At 44.4% G+C, this 13,892-nt stretch overlaps 1 protein-coding gene across 1 annotated transcript; it reads right to left on the bottom strand.

Moving 5' to 3' along the window:
• Positions 1-904: 904 nt before the first annotated feature.
• On the bottom strand, positions 905-10,769 carry Asb17 (ankyrin repeat and SOCS box containing 17). Its single transcript, XM_051196055.1, has 3 exons — positions 10,369-10,769; positions 3,313-3,592; positions 905-1,186 (listed from the first exon to the last, which is right to left on the bottom strand). Exons 1-3 carry the CDS (start codon positions 10,767-10,769, stop codon positions 980-982), a joined length of 888 nt encoding a protein of 295 aa, XP_051052012.1. The 3' UTR covers positions 905-979.
• Positions 10,770-13,892: the final 3,123 nt, after the last annotated feature.

Genomic DNA, 13,892 nt, shown 5'->3' with positions numbered 1-13,892 from the left:
TAAAAGACACTGTGGTTTTGTTACGGTTTAACCAGATTCAGTGACTGATCTGTCAACCAGGGGAACTTTTTGTTGAGTTCTGTGCAAGCATATGTTCAGTTTCCAACTTACTACCACCAGCACAGCAAGAGAAGTCAGGTGCATTTGTGTCCCAGAGGAAGAGCAGAGACCTTGGGGACTTTCCAGCTTTTATAATGAACTTAGGCAAACCTACTCAACCTTGGCCCTGGAAGAGAATGTAAGCTTGGCTTTGATCTCACAGCTATATCTTGGTATCCAAAGCTTCCCTCCGTGCAGAGGGAATAAATAGCTAATCCAGTGAGAGACAAAGCCTCTGCTCTGAACCATGGGTAGAAACAGCAGAGACCCTTGAAGATTTGTTTCTAATTCTGCCTTTGTGTGACAAGCTGGACAGCACAGAAAAATCTAGCACCCTAGGTATTTTTTTTAAAAACTAAAAAATGTGCTTTGAATACATTTTTATAACATTAAAATTTTTATAGCTGAAGATTTGATATATGTTATTATACCAAAATAGATCTCTTTTTATTTACTGCATATAATTTATTTCACTGCATAGAAGGTAATGGGTAGGGTTACTTGGACTTAGGATAAATGAAAATATATTTTCTTTAAAACATTTTTTTTTAAAGATTTATCTTACCTTGTGTATGTGTTTTGCCTGAATGAATATATGTATACCACATGCATGTCTGGTGCCCACAGAAGTCAGAAGTAGGCATCAGGTCTCCTGGAACTGGAGTTATGGATGGTTTCTGGCCACCATATGGGTGCTGGGAATTGATCTCAAATCTTCTGTAAGATAAACTAGTGATCCTAACCACTGGGAAATGTCACTAGCTCTGAAAAGGTATCTTTTAACAGATTATCTACTGCAACAAACTTGTGTGAAGTTAATAGTTTATTAACTTCTAAATTTACAGTGCTGTCATCCTAAAGAACTGCATACAGATGCATGTTAGCTTTCCAGATTTAGGAAGTTTTGTAGACGCGCGGGAATTAAAAGTGAAAATATTCCATTTGGGAGCATATTGTTGGCCAACAGTTGGGTCCTGATGGTTATTCTGCAGAGGTGGACGAGTTCACACGGATCTTTGTATCTCGTTGGAGGGATGTAGTCCAACCAATTTTGAATAATTGGACGTCTTCCCAAGCTCAGCTGTGTCTGGAGAAAAAGAAAGCTTTTTTTTTTAACCCCTTGAATCAATCTCAAGTATTTAGCATTTTTAAGAGATAGTGAATTTATATAACCTTCATAACCTTTGTTTATCAAAGCCTTTCCACCTTATAGGTATTCTGATGTTGTTCTCCAAGTGATAAAATAACAGTATGTGGGAAGGCACTAAGCAAAATTTAAACTATAAGCAGGGAAGGTGTTCGTTCCAGATGGAGCATCCTTCTACGTCATTTCAGGTGGAGCACACTTCTACGTCATTTCAGATGGAGCATGCTTCTACGTCGTCACCTCTTATGAGACCCTGTCACCAGCACAGCCACGTGAAAAAACCATCCAAAAGCTGAAGGTACCAGTCAGTGCTCAGGTCCTATTCAGAAAGTCCAATTCTAGAAACAGGTGATGTAAATCATACATGCTTCCAGTTGGACCCAACCCATGTAGATCACCAAGACCTCAGTGGTGGCCTGCCTGAATAAAAGATCTGGTAGTTTTAGGAAGCCATCTTTTAAAAGATTCTGTCCTGGGGATGGAATGCCAAAGGAAGGGTATTGCTGCTTTGAGAGATTTCCCCAGGAACTCACATAGCACTGGAAGATGAGAACCAACTCCACAAAAGTGCTCCCGACCTCCAGCTGTCCCACATTGCACACGTAACAGTTAAAAAACATGACAAAACCCTTTGTACTGGCCTTGAGACACTCGGCCACATTGTCATGTGCATACATTTAGTGTTCAGTTATCAACTATGTAAAGGACATCTCATTTATATTCAACCGTGGGAGGAGCTTGGGATAATGACTATGTATGCGAAGCAGACAGTGTCTGTGCTTACAAGGTGTGGTATAGAGACACTCAGACACACTTGAATATGTGTGCTGTAGAAGTGGTGGCGGCACCAGACAGTGTGGACCTGGCCCACGCCTTGCACACAGAACTGCTCCTTGCCTCCCGGGTGACTGGGATCAATTTTATCCTGGTACTTTCTGTTATAGTTTTACTTGGGGAGTTTTTAGACTGTTCTAAATTCATGTGTTCTGTAATAACCATGCAGGGCAGTTAACTACGAAACAAAGATGTAAAACAGTGAAGACATTAAAGACAATTTAAGTATGTTCTCTTTTGAAACCAGGTCGCCAGTTATCATCTGACCCATTTGCTTGCCTTACAACTGGCCCACACATTAAGATTTCTTATCAAGGCATTCAAAAAACCAGCAAAGTATATGCCCTGTGAGTCTATTTCTGAAGTAACTCTAGAGGAGCTGTTGACTCCTTGTTAAGCTGGCTGGTTAAATTTGTAGGATTAACTTCCCTTTATACAGATTAATTAACTTCTTGCTATTAATGGGCATGATACAATTTGATACTGCAATTTGTAGCTCATTTTGAAGAATGAACATTCCAAATTTATGGTTGATATATGGGTGATTTTTTTCTCTTCTAACTTGGTCTAGCCCCAAAACCTTATTAAAGAGAAGGTCTCCATATGTCGGAGAGAGATTTTCAGTTGAATAAATATTTTATGTCTTTATATTTCTATAATGCTTAAAATTGCTTTGGGATCATGAATGGGAAAATGTATTTCTTGGTATGTGATTGTATTTGTGGGGAGAAATGGAGCTGTCATTTTGAAATATTCTACTGGAAAGAAGAGCTGTTAAAATTTTAACTTATTTTGTTCTTATAAGATAGAAATATTAATACAGCTTGTTATTGAAATATAAAAATTTACATCTACTTAGCACTAAAACTAAATGCAACTTTTGAAGTTCATGATAACAAAATCAACATTTAAAGGACTAATTTTAGCTAATTTGGATTTTGCCTCATTTTTAATTAGAGCCTATGAGCAGTGATTAATTCATCATTGGAAATAGTGCATAAATTAAGAACACTTTTCTTTTGCCTTCATAATTACATCTTAGCACTTGTATGCTGGATTGAACCCTCCAAGTGCAAGGTCCTGCTCACCTCCCCAAAGAGCAATGCCCTGCTCACCTCCAAGAGAAATAAATGCCCTGCTCATCTCCCCATCTCCCCCTAGAGTGATGTCCTGCTCATCTCCCCCTAGAGCGATGCCCTGCTCCCCTCCCCTGAGAGCAAAACTGGACTTACCTCTATCTCCCGGATGGAGATTGCAGAAAGCACTCTGGAACATAGTATTAAACATGTCTTGGCATCTTCTTGAATGTCAATCAACTCATGATCAACCATTATTCTCACTCTCGAAGGGTACAGTAGTATTGTTAAAACAATGTTGATAGGTTTTTTTTCTCTTTCTAGGATTCCATACTGCAGGAGAATTTTTAAGATATTTGACTGTCTTGTCTGAGCCACATAGAGTAGAGGTGTGATGCCACTCAGTGGGCTAGGGCAGTACACAGGCGTGAAGGTTCTGCAAGCCAAAGGCAAGTTATGCAGCATCATAAGCACCCTGCCTTACCAGGGACAGAAAGGCAGCTACAGACAGAATCAACTGCTCGCCTGTGAGCACCATGCAACTAACACTTATGCCTAATGTCTTAAGAAGAATTTGACACTGTACGTATAGACCAAACTGAAGGAGGAACGAAAACTCCCACCAAATGCTGAGGCCTCCTTACACAAGGCTGTGGCTTTCTGTCACAGAGGTCTCACTGCGGAGTCCCCCACAACGGTGGTGGGTAGAGACCTCACCAAGCCCTGCAAATACGGAATGGAAGTGAAAGAAAAAGTGTTTACACCTCTTACCTTTTTAGAGATTTTTATTTTTAAATTATGGGTCTATGTACGTGAATTTGTGTTGCGTGTAGGATCCAGAGGAGGCCAGCAGAGGGCGTCAGATCCTCTGGAGCTGGAGACTGTGAGCTTTGGGTCCTTCTCCCCAGCCCAGTTTACTGTATTAATAGAAATATTTATCATTTCTATATCTTTTTGCTTTTGTTCTTGATCATATATTAGACATGAGGTTGAATCGAGAGTGGAGATTAGATGAAAAGCAAGTATAACCATCCTAGTCTTATTTTTCCATTTTAGTATAGTAGGAACTATAAGTTACGGTGAGACCTATCCGAGGTCCTCAGAAGAGAATCTTATTTAGGACTAGAGCGGTAATTCATCCAGTGGAGCATGAGGACTACATTTAACCCTTAGAACCACTGTTCTGGTGGCATCTTAGTGATCAAGTGGCTAGCTAGCCTGCTTGATGAGCTACAGGTTCTGTGTCTCAGAGAAGTGAGCATTCAACTCTGCCCTCCGACCCATCCCCCCTTTTTTTTTAAGTTTTAAAATTTCTAGATAGCCAGGGCTTCATTGCGAGACTGAGTTTTTGAAAGGGGGTGTAGCTAGAGTACCGACTTAGCAGTTGAGGGCAATTGCAATTGCTGTTTTTTAAAGCAGCCTGGATTTGTTTCCCAGTACCTGTGTGCAGCTGGCATCTGTGTATAACTTCAGTCCGGGGGCTCTGATGGCCTTTCCTTGCCTCCAGTAGCAAACAGGCATGCATGTGGTATGAAGACAGACGTGCATACAGGGAAAGCATCCATACATACCCAGTAACCGCATCTTACTCAGGGTATCACATTGTGGCTAGGTGTCAACATTTCAGTTCTCTATTACAGAAATGAAATGGTGTGTGATGTTTGAGACTGTCACACAGTACACTTTTGTGCTCTTTACTGAATTATTTGCTGTAAATGTAGAGAAAACATGGTAGCGTCTCTGACCACAGGGGACTTGATAGTAAGGTGCTTAATTTTGCCAAGTAACATGCCTTTTGAGATTTGCCCTCATGTATTTGAACATTTCCCCTCCAGTTGTGGGAGGAAGTGTGTCATGGTGGCAGGCTTCGAGAGTCTGAAGCCTCGCCCTATTTCCAGCTGCTCTCTGTTTCATGCTTGCCATTCAAGACGTGAGTGCTCGCTCAGATCCTGCCCCAGGTGCCTGCAGCTGGCTCCCACCCTTCCCTCTATGGTTGGCTCCTAACCTACTGGAGCTGTAGGCTCAGACACACTCTTCTGTAATTTGCCTTGGCTACGGCTTTTATCACAGCATCAGGAAAGGAGCGTATAGGATGAGTGGCTCCGGGGTAATGCCACCAAGCCCAGAGAGCTGAGTTTGATGGCTGGAACCATTTTGTGGAAGGGAAGAACTTTCACAAGTTGTCCTCTGATCTCCATACCTGTGCCGCAGCACACATGTACTCCCCCACCCATGTACCCGCCCACATACCCACTCCCACACACACGCACATGCAAAATAAAGCTTTCAAAACTGCACATATTGGATGAGATGGAGCAGCATGCTCTGGTGGGCGCAGTGGAGCAGCCCTGAGGCTCTGCAGCTCTGCAGCTCAGCCCTAAGCATCTGTGTGGCTTGGGTCAGCATCCTCAAGGCTTGCTTCCTCCTGTACAGATGCACTTGGCCCTGCCCCTCCTTTCACGGAGTGCTTACTCGACAGCTGCATGTCCCAAGTGTACGGAAGAGCAGGGATAGAAAGGGAAGATGCGGGAGTAGCACTACACCCTCCCCGGGGCAGTCATCTCCAGTCAGGTAACTAAGAATGAAGGCTGGGAGGATTAGCAGATGTCCTCCAGCGGAAAGTTCAGAGTGCCCTGGGCAAAGCATATGCTGGCATTGGAGTATTGTTCCTGGACACTAAAGGATGGGACCATCCCTGGTAAAAGTGGAGCCCTCTGTCCCTTACCAGATCCCTAGTCAGTCACTGGAAGTACAGTTGGACAAATCACTAGCTTAATCTAATTCTAAAGCTCCGTGGAACTCTAAACGACAGAGCTCTGTCACTTACAGGAACAGTATGATATAGAGCTATTTAACATTTTAGACATCAAGATGTGTCTGTCTTCACTCTGCTAACAACACTGTGTGCACACCTACTGATCCTTCTCCTCTCCTGAAACCAGTATTTTCCTGGACATCTTTTTTCTTAAGTACTTCCAAAATATATCGAAGAGGGAACTCCAGCTGCTTTCTGGGTTATCTCCCGTCACTACCCTGAGTCAAGGTCACTGCAGCATCAAGGTCTGTCACCGCCGTCTTCGTGTTCCCCAGTGGCAATCCTGAGACCCGCACAGCCCATCCTAGGAGACTGTCCGATAAACTCTGTGAAGAGCTCCACGGCCACCCAGAACCCTCTCATGATGGCCTTTGAATCTTCAATCCTCTTGCTCTTACGATTTTCCTGTTTTTGAAAACTTGCTTAGCATTTTTACATATTAATTTTTCTCTTTAGAAAAGAAAGTGGTTGAGCTAGATGCACTCTGATGATTTAAGCTCCAATAGGGATATTCTCTTTCCTTCCCCCACCTCTCTGACTCCCTCCCTCCCTCCCTCCCTCCCTCCCTCCCTCTCTCTCTCTCTCTCTCTCTCTCTCTCTCTCTCTCTCATCTGTGTAAATAAGATGACACCTTGCAGGAATCAGTTCTCTCTTTGTACCCTGTGGACTCCAGGGGTGGAACTTGAGTTGTCAGGCTTTACTGGCAGCTGCCTCTGCCAGCTGAGATCTCACTGGTCCAAGGGAAGAAATTCTTGTGGTTTTGGCTCACAGCTATATTTATGAGAGCTTAAAACAATACTGACTCTGTTGGAGTCAATCAAATGCTTTTTATTGGAATTTTATTTCAATCCCAATAAGTTTGTGTGTGTGTGTGTGTGTGTGTGTGTGTGTGTGTGTGTGTGTGTGTGTGTGCTTTATACTTATTTAAACCTTTTAAGGGCAAGGTAATTCTTTTTATCTTGCTAATTCTTAAGAAGGTATTTGGCTTGACCTTTTTTGGTACGGGGATTCCAGAGCACAAAGCAAGTGGTCACTGTTAAGATTGAAGAGATTCGGATACATTAAAATTTACACTACCTCTAGGACATATCGAGTCAATATTGATTGAAAAATGTTGAAAATATGACTAAAACTCAAATAGGTTTAAAATGAGATTTAAACATCTAACCTGTACCCACATGATGCTTGATTAATCCTTGCGTTGAAAGAGTATGGAACTGTAAACCAAAATTTGCTTAATCTGTCCTGACAGTTAATTATAACAGTATTTATGTGGATGGAGCGAGGCAAGCATCACAAGGACTGGTTTTTAAGTGTGAGTTTAATGCGCTGAGCCCGTGTGTCTGTAAGCTTGTCATACTTGCTTATGTAACGACGCATAATGTTTCTGTACAGACACATAGTGGATGACTCTGCTTTGTAGATAGACATGTTTCTGATTCTACTTTCTCTTTTGACTGAAACTGGATAGACTTTTTCCTCATAATGATGTGATCTCTTGTGCGTACATAGTGTGCGTTCTTGAAGCGTTGTTTCCCTGCAGACCAGCCTCGGGTTCCCGTGCAGCTTTGTAATCTGTTCCCTCAGCCCCCTTGTCTCCCCGCTGTCTAACAAGTTGTGCATGCCACGCCAGCCAATTCCGACTTGACCATTACCGTGCGATTTCATCCACAACCACAATGCCAACTACTCTTCATTTATTTCAACAAGTGCTGAAGGTGCCAAGGGAAACCCACTATGCTAGACACTTGTGTTGCTGAACAAGATAAAACCCTTGCTGACTTCTTAATGGTATACCAATTACCAACAATACGGGGCCCACACATAGGACGTTACTGGAAGGTTACATCTGCACAGAGACTGGGAGACACATTGACTTAAGCTGCAGCAGAATGTAAGTGCCTGGAGTGGTGAAGGAAGAGCCAGGGAGTCGCTGTGGTCAGAGGGTAAGACTGAGGTCAGAGGAAGAGCACCATAATGCGTGTCAGAAAACCTTTTGGCGCCACATGGAATGGATACGCCCAAGAGGCCAGGGATGTAAGAGTAGGATGACTCTATCAGCTGTGCGACCGAAGTAAAGCGTCCGTTGAACTTAGGACAGGGTGAGGGCAGTTCAGACAGCCATAGTTTACCACTGCTTGCAGGTGCTCAGAACCAACAGATACCACAACAAATTAGATGTAGGAATAATAAAGACATCAAAGGTGGCATTATGTATCCAGCCACTTGCATACCTCTACCTGAATATCCCCTGGGCAGCTCAAACATGTCTGTCCAAAATGAATTTAGTGGGTGTATGGTCACACTTGGTCGGTTTATATCAGCACCACTGGGGCAACTGGACATGGGGATTTCTAGAGCTTGATGGTATAAATGGCTAGTACACGCATGAGATGTAACTAGAGATTATCATGTTAAGTCAAATATGCCATACCCCAAAAGCTTTCTCTCTAGACTCAACTATATGAACAGTAATTGGAGGAAGATAAAATTGTATGCTTTCTCTCATAAAGAATTTAGATTTAATTCTATAGGTACATACACATATAACAATGTAGCATCTAGGAAACCATACTAGGAAACATGGTAGGGGAGGAGGCACAGGAGATACCTGGGGAGGGCATGAGTATAAAAAAGGCACAGTGACATCAATGCTTGAATGTGTCATAATGAAACAATTATTTTGTGTACTAGCTTTTAAAAGTTACACTGGGAGATTCTGTTGCTGCTGTCGTGGTAAGAGGTGACAGTGGCTCCATCAGAATTAGACACAAAGAACTAAGTGGGCTCTGTTGCTATAGACAGTCAAGAGGACCTCACTGCTGTGATGGCAAAGGAAGGAAAGAATGTGGAATAAATCCCAATGCCCGCCTTGAGCTATAGGGCCAGATGCTACAGAGGTAAGAACCAGACCAGCCTGGGGATGGATGAGTCCAGCTGGCATTTTTATCCCATGTGGCGATCTCAGGTAGACAGAGAGGACGGGAGATTGGGGCTAGAGATAATGACTTGGAAGTTGCTGTCATGCACATAATAATTCAAGTCATGGGACCAGGTAAATATTTGAGGGAGAGTATACAGCCCACTGGCCATGGGCAAAGGATGTTTTTTATCAGGATGATGTGTAATACAGATGCTAGCAGGAGAGAATGGAAGCTGGTGGCCTGGAGTGCTCTACACAAGGTTGCCACACATAGAAAGACACCAAGAGACTGTCAACCTCCTTAAAATCTAAAACTCTTGTTCTAAAAAAACATAAGTGAGGTTTTGTGCTAAGTGGAATCGCCTGCAATGGCTTTGACTTTAATCCCGTCATTGTGGCCACACAGAAAATTTGCCAATAGTGAAGAAGGCAGTTCAGATGTAGCATGCTCGCTCAGTGAGGGCACGGACATGGGCAGGACAGGTCTTGAGTTCCATCCCACAGGGTGCAAAAGATCCTCTCTCAATCACGATCTACTGTGTCTCTTTCATTCCATCAAAGTTTCCCCTTTCTCTGCCCATATTTAATTCTTCATTTCCTCCTCTATTTCATTACACTTTCCAAGCTTAGTTATTGGAAGCTGTAACTACATAAAACATCAAAAAAAAAAAAAAAAAAGTCCTATTGGGGGTGTTGCTTACTATTTCCAGTCCCCAGGTCCGCATTCATGTGCGGGGGTGATCATTCAGAAACAGTCTGGTGGGCTCTTAGGGGTAGGGGCAGAGCGATACAGCCAGGGGCCATGGCTACTCCAGGTGGAGCCCATGCTGCCTAGTCTCCCACCATCTAGGTTCCCTGCACTGCCCACACCCGCCACTGTGCACACAGGATGTGATGGCCAGATCTTCTGTTGGGGAAAGAGGCCGGTGCACAACTGTCCTAATCAGGCTAACAGCCGAAGCCAGGGCATTCATTGACTTTGGATCAAACTCTTGAGCTACGAGGAAGGTCACCTGGGGCTTTCCTTAAATTGTCTGGTAGATTGACAGGCCCAGACTGCAAAACCTCGGCCACCAAGGAACGTGGTTTCCATTGAACTCAGTCGTGGAAGATTTGAAGTCAAGTTTGTTAACACAGATAGGGAGCTCTTGTGCTGACTGCTGGCCACGAGGTGACGGATGTACTCTGAATTGTACTTGAGGGAGTGAACTATATGCATACACTCTACAAATATGCAGTCTCAGTAGCACCAAAAGAAGCGGCCACAGTAAGCCATGAGACAAGGTCTCCTTCCTTTGACGGGAGTTTTAATACATTTGCTAACACCTCCTCACACTGATGATGGTACATGACATGGTAAAAATTCATAGTCCACAATGAGGCCAGAGACATCCCCACCACGCAAGCTGATCTAAGAGAACAGTTCATGCACCTCCCTCCCTCCCTCCCCCCCCTCTCCAAAGCCTAAGAGTACCTCCATATGAGCGCCAGGTTGCAGCTTCTGTCCTGGACGTAGTCCTTCGTCTTCTTGAGAAGAAGCTCCACAAAGTCAGGGTTTCCTTTTCTGGCAAAAACCCAGTACAGAATGGTATTCACGCATATTTCAGTAAATTCCAGGTTGAAATTGAGTTCAAAGCGGTGCCCTGACTTTTCCACAAATGCAATATAGTCACTGAGGAGTGTGTCAAAGCCATCCAAGTCAACATACCTCAGAATTTTTGCCAGCGTTCTGTAAATCCTGGGCTCGTAGCAGTGGTATCCCCACTGACCCAGGAACTGCAGAGAAGGTCTCTTAACTATCTTGTCAATGAGGTTGCAGAATATATTGCCTCTTGGAAAAGAAGTCTTATGGCATAATTTAAAAGAGTTATTCATCGCTTCTCAAGGGTAGAAAGGAAACCACTGGCAGTCATACTGTGATCCTTCAGTTACATATTTTGAGTTGTAGTAGGCACTACTCCACACACACATACCCTTCAGGCCAGCCGGAGGGAACACAGTGCTGGGTGACATCACAATACTTGCAGAGCTGTCATCAGCACAGGTCAGCAAACTGAGGCAGCTTGTGTAGTTGGTGACATTGGAGAGACCCAATGGGCAGCAATGGTGTGCAGGAGAGCCTGGAGGGACACATTTAACTTCCCCAGAACTCCGCTCTGTGTCTCTCAGGTGTGAGAAGCGCCCTGTGTACATCACATTAGCTGCCTGTGGGAACCGAGTCAGGGACGGCCCCTCAGGTCCTGCCCACTCTAGTCCTCACAGGCTCTTCCCCCATTTCGAAGTTGCGAGCGATGACGTAGGTCACTTAACTTGCCATCCCCGCATGTAAAATCCTAGTAAACAAAATCTAGAAACTTGGTTTTAGGATTTCAAGTTTTGTAGATGTTATTCCTCTGCACACCTGGCAGGAGCCATATAATTGGAGCGTTTAAGGAACTTCAAGCAAGAGTCTCTGAGGGGTGAGTGGGTCATTAGTAGTGTAGGTCTCGATGTGGTGAGAAGTTCTTACTCCGTTTTCTAGAGGGAATGCCATCCACATGTGAACCCAGTTCCAAGGGATCTGACACACACACACACACACACACACACACACACACACACACACACACACAGGGGGGGGAGGGAGAGGGAGAGGGAGAGGGAGAGAGACTTCACAATCACATTGGTGGAACACCCACACACTTAGCAGTAACAATGACAATGAAGAGAGCTGAGCTCCTTGCCAGGAGGTAACAGAAGGGCCAGCCTCTGTTGCCAGTGCCACCTGGACTTAAGCAGCTCTGCATGTTTCACAGCTTTTTCAGACTGGAGCAATGGCCTGGGTTCTTGGGGGGTGGGGCACTTGTTGCTGGAGCAATGGGGGGGGAGGGGGGAGCCCACCCAGGGGGCTCAGCTTCAGTTCCCAGTACCCACAGCAGATGGCTCAAAACAACCTGTAACTCCAGCTCCAAGGGATCTAAGAGCCACACCCCTGCATACATACCCTCTGTGGTAGTTTGAATGTAGTTGGCCCCATAATCTCATAGGAAGTGGTTCTATTAGGAGGTGTGGCTTTGCTGGAGTAGGTGTGGTCTTACTGGAGGAAGTGTGTCACTGTGGGGGGGGGCTTTGAGGTTTCCTACACTCAGGAACATAACTGAACAGATGTCTGTTGCCTGTAAGACATAGGACTCTCAGGTAAGGCTCCAACGCTTCATCTGCCACCACCATGCTTTCTGTTATGATGATGATGGATTGAACCTCTGAAACTGTAAGCAAGGCACCCACTTCAACTTTTCCTTATAAGAGTTGCTGTGGCCATGGTGTCCTTTCACAGCAATAAAATCCCAGGACACATTCCTAACTATACAGATAAATAAAAATAAGACAAACATTTAAAAAACAAGAGTATCTCGAGATACATGACAAAGTGACTTTTTTCAAGCTGATCTTTTTACTTTCCTATTTGTGAATCAATGTAAGCTTTAGGAAATGCTAGACTTGAGCTCTCTTACAATTTAAATTTGCAAAGAACTGAAGACAAGTTGATAGATGTGTCTCTCCCTCATGGTGTCTACTCACATTTCTCACAGGATTGCTGAACTTACACTCAATTTTTAAAAAGACGTATTTTATGTTTTGCTTGCCTGTGCCTGGTGCCCTCAGAGACCGGAAGAGGGTTTAGATTAATCTACCTTGGTGCCCTCAGCCCTGGCGCTGGAGTTAAACTGTTGTGAATCACCATGATGTGCAGGAACAAAACCCAGGTCCCCTGGAAGAGCAGCCAGTGATCCTAAGAGCTGGGCCATCTCTCCAGCCCCTCGCCTCAAAATTTTATACATGAGTTTTCCTCGGTCTCATATCTTACCCTGAGGCTGGTCATTTCTGGCAGGGAAGGCAGACTATAGATTAGCAATATCATTACACTTAAAAAAAAATAAACAAAGGATGCACATTTATACAACAAGGACATCTGTTCAGTTATGTTCATAGCAGCATTATTTGTAATAGCCAGAACCTGGAAGCAACCTAGATGCCCCTCAACTGAAGAATGGATAAAGAAGATGTGGTGAATTTACACAGTGGAGTACTACTCAGCAGGGGAAAAACAATGGAATCTTGAAATTCTCAGGCAAGTGGATGGAACTAGAAGAAACCATCCTGAGTGGGGTAACCCAGACACAACATGGTATGTACTTGCTCATATATGGGTATTAGACATAGAGTAAAGGATAACCAGCCTACCATCCACACCTCCAGAGAAGCTAGGAAACAAGCAGGACTCTAAGAGAGACATACATGGTCCCCTGGAGAAGGGGAAAGGGACAAGATTTCCTGAACAAATTGGGAGCATGGGGGAGGGGAGAGATGGTTAGGAGAAAAAGGAGGGGAGAAGAAGAGGGGAGAGGAGGGCATGAGGGAGCAGGAAGATTGAGTCAGGGGAGGAATAGAGGAGAGCAAGAAAAGAGACAACATAGTAGAGGGAGCCATTATAGGTTTGAAGAGAAATCTGGCACTAGGGAAATATCCAGAGATCCACAAAGATGACCCCAACTAACAATCTAAGCAATAGTGGAGAGGCTCCCTTTAATGCCCTTCCCTGTAATGAGATTGATGACTACTTTACATGCCATCCTAGAGCCTTCATCCAGTAGCTGATGGAAGCAGAAGCAGACACCCACAGATAAACACTGAGCTCCTGGAATCCAGTAGCAGAGAGGGAGGAGTGATGAATAAAGGGTTCAAGACCAGGCTGGAGAAACCCACTGACCTGAGCAAGGGGAGCTCGTAGACCCCAGATTGACAGCTTGGAAACCAGCATAGGACGGATCCAGGCACCCTGCACATGGGTGTCAGTCAGGAGGCCTGGACAGTCTACGGGGGCCCTGGTAATGGATCAGAATTTATCCCTAGTGTAGGAATGGACACTGGGAACCCACTCCCCATAGACGGATACTCTCTCAGCCTAGACACGTGGGGAGGTGGGAAGGAGGAGGCTAGGCCATGGCCCAAATGATG

Source organism: Phodopus roborovskii, unplaced genomic scaffold, assembly GCF_943737965.1.
Source record: "Phodopus roborovskii unplaced genomic scaffold, PHOROB, whole genome shotgun sequence".
NCBI lineage: Eukaryota > Metazoa > Chordata > Mammalia > Rodentia > Cricetidae > Phodopus > Phodopus roborovskii.
The sequence above is the reverse complement of the archived record's forward strand: the minus strand, read 5'-3'. Positions and strand labels throughout refer to the sequence as shown.

What these genes read in the sequence shown, in the direction of transcription:
- Asb17 (XM_051196055.1), bottom strand. Translation starts at nt 10,769, where the DNA reads ATGAATAACTCTTTTAAATTATGCCATAAGACTTCTTTTCCAAGAGGC. An exon ending in AACCTGGCGCTCATATGGAG is followed by an intron (nt 3,593 to 10,368) that starts GTACTCTTAGGC and finishes TTTGGCTTGCAG; the next exon opens with AACCTTCACGCCTGTGTACT. An exon ending in TCTCCATCCGGGAGATAGAG is followed by an intron (nt 1,187 to 3,312) that starts GTAAGTCCAGTT and finishes CTTTTTCTCCAG; the next exon opens with ACACAGCTGAGCTTGGGAAG.